Here is a 13,262-nt window from a genome sequence, read left to right on the forward strand (position 1 = left end):
AAAAAGTTTAGACTGTTGACTGAGAAGGCATGAAACAACTGTATACTGTTATTAAATGGTTAGGACATCATGATATGTTCATGTTGAACATAACTATTTGCGTTTATTTCCCAAGCTGCGTATACGGATATTGATTGAATCAGTTGATTTTTTTTAACTCTGAGAGGGTTAGAATTAGATTATTACTGTACATCATTAGAAACATTCAAACGGTTACTATCGCTGACATTATATTCACCCCTTGGCTATATCATAGTAAAACTAGAGGCAAAGAAGACAAATGTAATCATTTGATGTACATCAAAATAATTATATAACGGTACAATGTGGTTGAATGTGTTGCTTTGAAGTTGGGCGTCGATCTCCCTGTGCTTTGTCATTTTTTCTCTTGAACTGCTCCAATACATTGATACGTACGTTTTTATTTATATTGAACATCTAAACGAAATCATGATTAATATTTAATTTAATTTTAATTTTATCTATTTTCACAACTTTATACTTTAAATTCGTGTAAATATCAAAGTGTGTATACTATACTGCATTTTATATAGATTGATGCAAGCAGTATGAATATTTTAACTATAACCATAGCATTTTCCATGCTTTACATAATGTCTTGTCTCTTGCCAAATAAAGTTTAAGGGCAAAGGAATAATTCAAACGAAATTACCACTTATATATTACATCATTATCTATCTTGCAAGTCCTGATTTATATGGAGAACAAATAATACATAAAATATGCATATCATCTATATATAATACCGTTAAATAGGCATTGTGATGTATGCATTCATTATTTTTTCTATATTTTGTTTGTACAAAAGGTCTGGTATGCGGAACCATATTTACATAAAAACTCGTTCACGAAATAGAGTGTAAAGAGACTAATGAATATGAAGTACTCAAGGTACTACAAAAAATTACCTTTGCTAAGGATATATTTTATTTACGATATACATTATTGGGCGATAAAACTTTATCATTTAAGCACTGATGTTACTATATTTTCATTAAGGCATGAACAAGAATTGTTTACAAACTTTTGTGAGAATCTGGGAATCTGCATATTATTAAGGTTTAAGATTAATTGATATATAAGATATGTTTTAATGTACGATTCCATTTATTTTCCAAGTTATTCCTTTTCCATCTCAATACGCAACTCATTGCATCTACTTTACCATCACGATAACATCGTGTTTTCGTGCTATTCTCGGATTTATTGCATAGTGGCATGAAAAAATCGCCAATCAGAAAGTCAGATTTAGTATGAGAAAAGAAGAAAAAATAGATAAATGTCTGTAAAGTGTAATTGATTTACTCATAATAGCAATATTTGGTTATCTAATTCTATTCTAATAATATTAGTATCTGGAAGAAGTGAGTTGAATTAAAAGAAAATTACATATTGATCAAAGTCGGCATTTCGTTTTTGTTTTTTATTAAATCTTAATGAAAGTTTTATAGGGCAGGAGTTGAGGAGTTTTATTTTACTCCGTCAATACTGACGTATCAGAAGTGATAATAAGGGACATAACTCCGGTAGATCAATAATGATAAAATCATTAAAGTTAAATTAACAAATCTTTTTGATTAATGTCTATTTGATTTCATCGCGTGATTCGTAGAACCATTTGCAATTTAGCCTTCATTTGCATTATGCATATTACTTCATGAATAGGATGATTAATTCATGCTTTAAAATGCATAGATTTACATATATAAAAATATCTCCATACACGCACTGACTAACGTTCGCATTAATAATGTTGGTTTCTTAAATGACTGCATACCATAACGACCAATTAAAGAAAACCATAATAGTATGTTTGATACGTTTGTAGTGAAGAGAAGAAGAAGTAACATGAACTAAAGAAATAAGACTTAATTTACACATTTGCATTACACTCATTATTTCTTTCATATGCAAATATGTTTTTCTTATCCTGATCAAACAGTATTTTATAAAGCATTCAAAATATACCAAGAGGCTGATTTCGGTCATGTCACACTGTCGCATTTGCTACAATGCTACAGCGCGAAAATGTGACATTGCGACAGTGCGTAACGCGACAGTGAGATAGTTGTTATCGCATGGCGCATTGTTGTACTGGTGCAATGTCACGCTGTCGCATTGTGCGTTGTCGCATGGTGCATCGTCACACTGTCGCACATTCGCCTATCGCATTGTCGTTTTTTGTTTGGCGCATTGTCGCATGGATTGTGATTTAATTATAGAAACCATGTCGTAAGAAAAGATATCCGTTATTATCGCGGCAGTTAAAACTTCTCTCAGTTGTAAATATCTTGATGCATTTCTTGCAGAATATGTGCAAGTAATGTTTTCGGCCCCACAAATATTTCAAAACATATTGTTATTTGATCTTCAATGGTCTGTATAAGTGTTGTTGCCATGGTTACTGTTTACTTGGAAATCTGGAAAATAATAAATCAATCATAATCGCTGATTTCTTTAATGTGTCATGTCAACCTGTCTTAATTTAGATCATTTTCGACACCGCATAATTATATAAAATGATATTCTGCAATTGCCTTTTTAAGCATTAAACTATCTTCTCATGGCATCTATGGTCATTACGCGCATTATGAAGATTGTCTTCAAAGCTCTGGCATCTATCTAAACCATAGGAAGATATATTTACATTATCAACTCATTTTAGGATCTCTGCATTAACATTGTTTAAGCTAGACCAGGAAACCGTTAATCAACGACGATTTACCACAAGATGGAACAGCCATTTTGACGGTGATCAGTTGACATCACCAGATCAACATTAGTGACGTCATAATTGTCACGTTTTGGGTGTCAGTTATACCGTCATATAATTCTCTTTGCCTTGGTTAGTTTATAGAGTAGAAGTGACAACTATGTAAATATACCACTATAGTAATCCAAATGAATAGTTCATTTATATATTTTTGCATATTTAAATTATGTCTTAATCGTCCATATAATTATTGATTACTACATGCTACTAATCGATTTCTAAATCTAAATCATAATTTGTCCATCAACATTTTCAGTTTTCGTCTCAGAAGTAATTTGATTTATTTATGTTCATAATATAATTACAATATATTTAATACCATCTTTTGGGACAGGGGTAATTGATACTTGTGATAGTTTTTCAAATAGTATATGTGTTAATTTGAGTTCGAATCATAGCAGTCGTGCAGCTATTTTTTTTCTTTTGTGATTCCTTTTTTATCTGGTCATTTGATTTTCACTGGTAGTTTTTTTTATTCATTTCTTGCTTTCGGTGTGTCAAGTTCACTATTAAAGAGTAACAATGCTGAAATAATTTTGTTTTTTGTTTTTTGCATTTATTGTGAAGTGTAAGAAATTTTAAAGAAAATATTTGATCTCAATATAGTTAGGAATTACGTACTTAATAAAATTAATCATAAACAAAGCAAAAAAAATGATTAAAAAATAAATGAAGAAGAAAAATAAAAAATAAATCTATACCAGAATATCATATCAAAATCTAGAACTTTGTCAACATTTCTTTTAATAATTTATGTGATGATTTTGAAAGGCACAACAAAGATATCACTAGTTTAACATAAGGTAAAATATTTAAATGCAAAATAAACATACTTTGACGAGCCTCTTCCTGTAAAATAACACAATTACTGTTTCATTAATGTAAATTGCATATATTACGTTTAATATTATCCTCAGACACCTGTCCTGAAACTGCATCAGTACAGTAGACCACGTTTTAGAAGCAGTTGACTCCATTTTTAACATTTATAGTTCGATTACAGATATATTACAGTACTGTATATATGTATATATATACAATAGAACTCAATTAAATGACATTAAATTCGGATCGTGTTCATACGCTGTAAGCTTTATTGTATTTATTCCATGAACTTTCAATGACAGGATCCACAAAACACTGCCTTACCTCATAAAAAGGTAAAAATTACATAACTTCTACAACAATGGCCATAAACATACATGTAAAAATAGCGCAAAAGTCATTTACCTCATTTGCCAAAAAACCCACGAAACCAGGACACCTAAAATATCAATGTCGAGCTTACCTGTTAAGTTATGGAAATTTGAGCTAAGGGACATCTCCCACTGGTACCATCATCGTCTGTCATGTAGAAACAGGTTTCATGCGACATTAAATTTGTTCTAATTTGTCATTTGTAAGTTGATCAAGCGGATTCCTACGTCCTTTCGTAATTACGTAAAGACGTTACGAACACCTTTGTAAAACGCACTTACAAGTTTTACGTAACTATTTTTCGTAGATATTTAATAACGTTCCTATGTTACGAAGCTTTGTGAAACAGTACCATGATTTATAACTTAAAAATGATCTTAGCTGTTTTGATTAGAATCAAACATTAAATGCTTTACTAGTTTATACATTTAAACTGAATTGTAGTCTTTTATCACAAAAAGTTTCCTTTTTGTTTTCTGGCCATCACCTCATCGGTGTTCAATTTATAAATATACAATATATATATTATATCAATTTCTTTTTGGCAAGTTCTGATTTAACAATATGGAAAAGTAATGTATTTAATTTGCATATACTTATATCAATAACCTATATATACGATACTGTTAAATAATCATTGGGATCTACGTATAAATTAGCGTTAATGCCGTTAGCAGAATGGGTTGTCTGGTATGCGGAACCGTATTCACATGATAACCAGTTGTATTCACGAGATAGTATGTACAATTAAGGAATGATCTTTATTTTTTGTTGTTTACTAGTGTCTAAACTGCATATGTTAGTCAGATATTTTAAATCATCGCGCGTTACCGCGTCCTGTTGAAATATCTGTCCAACAAATGCAATTTACAAACAGTAAACAACAAAAAATAAAGATAAATAAGTGTTCCGGTGTATGTATTCTTCCGCGACAACCGACTGCGTTTACACTGTAAACTATAAACGATTTCCCAATTGATAAGATTATTAAGCAAAGACAAAACGGAAATGTAAATATAACTAATGAGTACTTCTATACTCGCGATAAATTTTATCGAAGTACATTATGAAAAAAATGTTAAATAAACGATGGAATACTATTATTGTACAATTCCATTGATTCGAACTAACATGCAACGATATTGTATTTATTGTAACGTCACGAGTTTTTGCGATATTTAAGATTTGTGTTTCTTATTTTCATAGAGGTATGAAAAGAAAGGCCAATCAAAAAGTCAGATTTAGTATGAAAACAAAGAAAAATAATTATATTGTTATGGAGAATTACAAACTAATTAAACAAAAAAAATATGCCTGTTTAGGGTTACCCGACCGACCCTAATATTTTACCCCCGACCATAATATTTTTTTCACTTTTCTATGAAAAAAAATGAAAAAGTCGGGATATCGATCTCAGACTTCGGTTCCAGCCATCATTTAGAGTTAAAGACTCTAAAAAAAAACAATTTCTCCCGACCGACCCTATTTTTCACCAATGTAACCCTAAACAGATATCTTTTCTATTGCCTTAGGTTTATAATCCATGTTGAATAATAGTTTAATAGGGCAGGAGGAGAGGACGGTTGTTTTTACTCCGTCAGCAATGACGTTGTAAGAGTAAAACTAAGGGACGTAACTCTGATAGATCAATAATGACAAAGCAATTGGAGACAAAGTAAAAAAAGAATTTTCTATTAATGTTTAGTTGAATTCATTTTGATATCCGCATGTAAATAAAAAAATATATAATTTACATTAATTTGGAATTCTTTACATTGCTTAATCAATACGGATCCTGCACTGCGTTTGTATTCATACGTCATTGCGATTACACTAATTTGAACGCAATTCACATCCCATTGACTATATAGGGGCATATATCAAAATAAAGACGGTGATTTAAACAAGCAAAATAAATTAGGCCTTGCCGCAATGTCGCATAGGCGACCACGTTACGCGAATGCGCGATAGTTTATTTATCGCAAGTAGCATTGCCGCATGGCGTATTGTCTCACTGTCGCTCTTCGCGTGGTGCAATGTTGCGGTATAGCTGAAATCAGCCAAAAATACAAATGATTTTGTGAGAAATAAATTTTATTTTTACCAGTGCTATGTTGCGTATTGCATTGCTCGACAATTCGACTGTGCGGTATTGCGGAAATCATCCAAAAATACAAATGATTTTGTGAGAAATAAATTTTATTTTTACCAGTGCTATATTATAAACTTTCCTTATTCCTTCCTTGCCTTTTCAATGACACTATCAACAAAATACTGCCTTACCTCATAGAAAAGGTAAATCTTGCATAATTCATACACCAATAAGCATCAACATGCATGCAAAAATAGCAGAAAAGTCATTTACCTCATTTGTCAAAAAACTCTCAAAACCAGGACACCTATAATGTCAAGGACGAACGTAACTGTTAAGTTATTCAAATTTGAGCTAAGGGACATCTTCAACTGCTACCATCATCGTTTGTGACGTAGAAATATGTTTCATGCGACATTAATTTAGTTTTAAATTCCAATGTGTCATTTGCGAGAGGATCTCAATTTGTATATATTTATTCATGAACACACGACCAAAAGCTCTCTTTAATTGGGTTAGCTAATATGACTTTAAATTGGGTTTTCACGTATGTGCGTTCAATTCCTACTGAATTGCTAGTATATTTATATTTATATCATGATATAAATAATTGCGTTAATTTTCCAAGCTACATATACAGACATTGATTATATTGAATTGAATAAATTAACCCTGAGAGCGCTATAATAAGATTATTAATGTACACCCTTTGCAAAATCCTCGATACTCCAGGGGTTATTATCATAGACGTCATATTCACATCCTCAATACTACAGGAGTTACTATCACTGGCATTATATCCAACCCTTGGCTATTCCATAGTAAAACTGGCGGCACCAGAAGACAAAAGTAATTTGATCCACCATTTTCTATTTTGCAAGTCCTGAAGTATATGGAGAACAAAAGATACATATAATATGCATATCATCTATATACAATACCGTTCAATATTCATTGTTATCTATAAATACATTATTCTTTTAATGTGTTCTTTCTACAAAAGGTCTGGTATGCGAAACTGTATTTACATAAATGTTCATTCAGGTGATAGGGTCTATAATGACTGATAGGTATGAAGAACTCGCGGTACAACATAATCCCTCTGCATGGCGTCTAGAATATAATTCATTTATTAATATTTACAGTTTGCACTGACATGGACTGAATAGTCATGCTTTCTAGTATTATCATTATCAGTGTATAATGATAGTACAACACGTGCGGCGATTATATTGTTACGGGAATAATTGTTGGCGTAGCAACTTGGGGTCATGACCCCACTTTTGGTGGGAACATATGAATGACTCTATTCCAATCAGCTGTTCAATCGAATTCGTTGACGATGACGGGAGAGAAAATGTTATGGATATTTTAATAAAAAAATATGCAACTGTCGCGAGAATAAATAATATTCAATTACGTGAAAAACTGTAAATAAAAGGAATAGATTTTTGATTTGTTAAGGTTTTGATAAGTGTATAATGATAGTGGAGCCCGGCTTTGTCTAATTGATTTCATTTTGTGATTCGTATGTCAATTAAAGAACCATTTGCATGTTTGTCACGTTTGTAGTGAAGAGAAGAAGAAGTAACATGAAATAAAGAAAATAGACTTTATTCAAATTTCATTGAATCCTCTTCACACCTATGTATTATACTCATTATTTCTTTCATATGCAAATATGTTTTTCTTATTCTGGTCATACAGTATTTTATAAAGCATTAAAAACATACCAAGTGGCTGATTTCGGTCATGTCACACTGTCGCATTGGTGAATTTCCGATGTTACAGCGCGAAAACGTGATATCGCGACAGTGCGTCACGCGACAGTGAGATAGTTGTTATCGCATGGCGCATTGTTGTACTGGTGCAATGTCGCGCTGTCGCATTGTGCGTTGTCGCATGGTGCATCGTCACACTGTCGCATCGCGCATTATCACATAATCGCATCGTGCATTGTCACAGTGTCGCATCATACATTGTCACACTGTCGCATGACACATTGTCATACTGTCGCATGATACATTGTCACACTGTCGCATGATACATTGTCACACTGTATAATGGTACATTGTCACGCTATCGCATTGTGCAAGGTCACACTGTCGCATAATGCAATATCACACTGTCGCACATTCGCATTGTCGTTCTTTGTTTGGCGCATTGTCGCATGGCGGGGTCGCTAATGCGAAATGACCGAAATAATTTACTTCTACAATAGTTATATAGCAATTACAAAGTCGTATCATTATGTTTTAAGATGGCGTTCGAATATTTTACACTGACAATGATTAAGATATAAACAGGTGAACTGTGATTGAATTATTGAAATCATGCCATATGAAACAGTTTAATGGTTCGTTTATCTTCCTCAGATAACATCTTTCCATATTGTGAAACACAGATGATCTTCTGTCTGTTTGACACCACAAGCTTCCATGGATTAGTTGTGACATCATCAACAAAACCATCATATTCTTTCAAACAATCTCCATAAAATGATAAAGTGTACATTTTACCCGCATTCATTGACGTCAGCAAAATTTGTGTACCAATGACGCAAATCCCATGACAAAATCTAATCCGGTTATCCCTGACTTTCCAAATGGTAACCCCATTAAAATCTAAACACATTATATGCGTATCTGTCGAGATTTGGTCTGTGACGAAAATCTTCCTGTCACGTGATTTCAGTGCGATGTTTGTAAAGTCTGTTTCTGAAAAGCTTTCGTCTAAAATATTCGTCCATATCTCACAGTCTCTTTCGAAAATTTGCAATTCTGAAACAGAACATACAGCAATGCAATGGTCATCAGAATCTACTGCCTTACATGCAATGTTGACTTTTAATTTTTGACCTACGTCAATGGAACCATCTTGAAATACGTCACATTTCAACAATTCCTGTGCGTTTGGTATCGAACACATCACGTGATCTAATGATCGTGAAATTGACATGACGTCATATGGTGCCGGATGGATGTTAGTTTTGCTCAACATATTGAGATCGCGGTTAAATACAAACACTGCTTCATTACTGTAATCCACAATTAGTAGCTTCCCGGATGGTAGAAATTCCATCCCAGTTATCCATGACGGTTTGCCCTGGAAAGGGAGTTGTATGTTTCGACACGGTTGAACAACTCTATTATACATATTATGAGTTTTACTCTTCTGATTCATCTTTGGATCCTCGTGGTTGTTCTCGAACGTATTTATTCTCTCCCTTAATAATTTTATTTCTTCTTGAACATGTGTACTTTCACAAATACAGGGGCCTTTATTTTCCACTGGCTCTGCACAATTGTGCATCACATTTGCGCCTGTTATTTTGGAAATATCTTCCCCATATGACCCTTTGACCGGATCGATTCCATTGCACCGTCGAGGATCTGGAACACCATCATTGCAACTTTGCCTCTTGTGACAAAAACAGTATAGAGGATAGTTATTTCCAGATTCCTCCAAGCGCGTTTCATTTGTTTTCAAGTCTGACGTTTTGTATACATCTATCATCGATGAAACAACGTGATTGTTTTCAAGTTGATCCGCCCATATTTCCGGATTATTCCTTAATTTAACAGAAACGGACACACTACGTCGACAAAGAGGGCATTGATATCCGTTTCTATCGCGGCGGTTAAAACTTCCCTCGGTTATAAATTTCTTGATGCATTTCTTGCAGAATGTGTGTAGGCAAGGTAATGCTTTCGGCTCCACAAATATTTCAAAACATATCGTGCATGTGATTTGATCTTCAATGGTCTGTAGAAGTGTTGTTGCCATGGTAACTGTTTACTTGAAAATCTGAAAAATAATAAATCAACCATAATCACCGATTTCTTTAATGTACCTTTTTCAACCTGATTTAATCTAGATTATTACCTACGTCACATGAAATAGTAATGCTTTCTGGTTAATTATATATTACCTTTTTATCTACAATTGCTTAAAGATGCTCCACCGCCGACAGAGCACAAATGATATTCATCAATTGCAAAATAATTGGTGTTTAATCGTGTATATATATATATGTCTCATTTACACAAAAATTGCATAAATGAATTTATTTTGCCTTTGGTGCATGCGCAATCAGTACTTCATTCCATATAGGATATAGTGTCACGGCATTTTTTCGGTATGCAATTAATTATTTTTTTTTTAATTTTAACTTGAAGTAAAATTAGAAGCTCAAACTTTCCATTCGTGGTAATGGTGTAAAGTAAGTAACTTTTGTAACTGAAGAAAAATACTTAATCGCCTGCTCCTGTTTTTGATAGTGAAAAAAAAAACTTTTTGTCAGCGGTGAAGCATCTTTAAAGACACTAAAGGAATACAGATTATCTCAATATTCTTGATGATTAACGTACTATACGTCGATTTCTCAATCCGTTGTTATAAAAAATTGTCCATTAACACTTAAGTTTTCACCTTAGAATTCATTTGAATTTATTATCTTAACAATATAATTTTAACACCATTGTTTGGAACATAGTTAATTGATACATTTAATAGCTTTTCACTTAAAGATGTTCCACCGCCGACAGATCATAAATGATATTCATCATTCGAACAATAATCTGTGTTTATACAAAAAATAATATAAAATAATTTATTTCGCCTTTGGTGCATGCGCAATCAGTACTTCATTCCATATAGAATATAGTGCCACGGAATTTTTTCGGGATGCAATTAATTATTTTTCATATTTTTAACTTGAAGGAAAATTAGAAGCTCAAACTTTTCAATGTTGGTAATGGTGTAAAGTAAGTAACTTTTGTAATAGAAGAAAAATACTAAATCATCTGCTCCTGTTTTTGATAGTGAAAAAATACTATTTGTCAGCGGTGGAGCATCTTTAAGATATGTAATAATTTAAGTTCGAATCATAGCGGTTTCGGCGCTCTATTCTACTTGTTAGGTTGTTATTGATTCCGTTTTCCTCGGGTCATCATTTACTTGTCATGAGTTGCTTATTTCTAGATTATTTATTGATCGCTACTTGCGTGTCTGTCAATCTAGATTTCATATATGTTGCTTGTGCGTTCAACACAGGTCTCTTGCTTGTTATGAGTTGCTTGTTTCTAAATCATAATGCCTGCGTGTTAATCCAACCGTTTCTAGATCTCATACAATATATATACTGTCTGTGCTTTCATTTCGGCCAAAAATCTTGTTCATTTCTAAAGTGATCAACAATTTGTCAAATGACATTTTTGAAACTGGCTCATAATATTTATGTAAATTGTATGTTCAATAAATGTTCTTGTAATCTTATATATAACCATATGCCTAGTTTCTGAAGTTAATATTCATAAAATCTGAAGTTAATATTCATAAAATCAATATACGGATGGCATTGCACATGTGAAAGGGTCTTTCACCAAAATGACCAAGTTCACTATCATACCGTATGAAAATGCTAATATAAACATCTCTAAATATAGAGTGGCACATGCAGAAATGGATGGCAGTTGTTCCTGGATCTGAAACTCATTTTTTTTTATTTATTTGTTGTAAAATTAAAGAAATTTTCAAAATGAACATTTTGATATGAATATAGTTTAAACAATTACTTGAAGGAATTATTTTTAATAAAAGAAGCATATACAAAGCAATAATAAAATAACTAAAAATTAATGAAGTAGACAGGAAAGATATATCAAATTGTAGAACATTCTTTAGGTATTCCTTTGATGTATGTGAAAAGCTGAAAACATACAATCAGATTAAAATAAATAATAATGAAAAATGAACAAACCTTGACAAGCCTTTTCCTGGAAGATAATACAGTCATGTGTTCATTGATGTACATGCTATACTCTCCGTTTGATACTTCCGATGCATTACCTAAAACTATGATGCATTAAACGGGCAGACCTCATTTTATAAGCAGGTGAATAAATAATACGTTTGTTAATTTGCATTTGTAGTACTTATAGTTAAACTATATATACATATATATACACATATAATAGAAGTTGTTTAAATGACATCAAAACTTAACCTTATATATTAGGTATAACCTTTCACGTATTCTTTCTATGTCTTTTCAATTAGTGGACTGGACAAGATCCATAAATCACTGTGTTACCTTACATAAGATGTACAATTTACATAATTCCCAATGATCATGAACAAAACATGCATGCAAAAATAGCTGAAAAGTTCATACTCATTTATCAAAAATTATACACAAACCAGGGCACTCAGTGTATGTCAAGGACGCGCTTAACATATGCAAATTTGGGCTAGGGGATATCTCCCACTGTCCCCATCATGGTCTGTCACATAGAAATATGTTTCATTCGACGTTAAATTTGTTTTGAATTCCAAGTTGTCATCTGAGAATGTAACTGGTCTATCTCTTGCATGTAAAGTATATCCGTAATAAAGGCAGATTTGTTTTTATTATTGGTTTTGTCGTTCATTTGTTTTATTTTTAGTTCTGTTGATGATTGCTGACCTTACCAAAGAAAATCCATCACGTGAAGGTTAAACTTTAAGACATGTTTCATTGTTTAACACAGGAATCAAAATAGTTGAGATCGAGAAAGTTTAGAATTTATATTCTGTTTTAAAAACGAGATATTTTGTTCATCTTTAAAGTTTTTATTTCGGATGCGTTTTATACAATACTTCTTACTTTTGAAACATATACATAGATTCATAGATTTATTCTGACAACATACGTGAAACTTGTACATGATTTATAATCCTATGATAGTCAGGTCTTAGAAGTTTACAGAAATTTTTCAGTAAAAGAATAATTTTATGGGTGATCTTTTAAATATAAACCAAGTTCACGTTCAAATTGTTTAAATGTTATAGAGTAAACAGTATTTGATTTACTTTGTTGCTCTGTTTATATTCTGCATTTCCTGAGTTATATAAATCATGAACTGCGTTAAGGATGTACTCCTCTGAGAAGTCAAAATTTTCTTGTATTAAACTTTTTTTCTCATATAGATTTTTGGAAATAGGAGTTCATGTTATAAACGAAAATGGAAGAAAAAACATATGTCCGTGTGCTCGTTTTTGAGATATTGTCACTCAAAGATACCTAGTTGACAAAATATTGGATTTTATGGGAATTTTGCGGTTTTGACCATATACACATGAGATTAAAGTCATAATTTCCTATCGAGGTGTTTGATATGTATGGATGTTTGTAGAATT

At 32.2% G+C, this 13,262-nt stretch overlaps 1 protein-coding gene across 1 annotated transcript; it reads right to left on the minus strand.

Annotated features, from left to right (window-relative positions):
* Positions 1 to 7,721: 7,721 nt before the first annotated feature.
* On the minus strand, positions 7,722 to 9,996 carry LOC138311074 (uncharacterized). Its single transcript, XM_069252511.1, has one exon. The coding sequence runs from the start codon at positions 9,867 to 9,869 to the stop codon at positions 8,415 to 8,417; it is 1,455 nt and encodes a 484-aa protein (XP_069108612.1). The 5' UTR covers positions 9,870 to 9,996; the 3' UTR covers positions 7,722 to 8,414.
* Between the last annotated feature and the right edge of the window lie 3,266 nt (positions 9,997 to 13,262).

The sequence above is a fragment of the Argopecten irradians genome, chromosome 16 (assembly GCF_041381155.1).
Source record: "Argopecten irradians isolate NY chromosome 16, Ai_NY, whole genome shotgun sequence".
Lineage (NCBI taxonomy): Eukaryota > Metazoa > Mollusca > Bivalvia > Pectinida > Pectinidae > Argopecten > Argopecten irradians.

What these genes read in the sequence shown, in the direction of transcription:
- LOC138311074 (XM_069252511.1), bottom strand. Translation starts at nt 9,869, where the DNA reads ATGGCAACAACACTTCTACAGACCATTGAAGATCAAATCACATGCACG.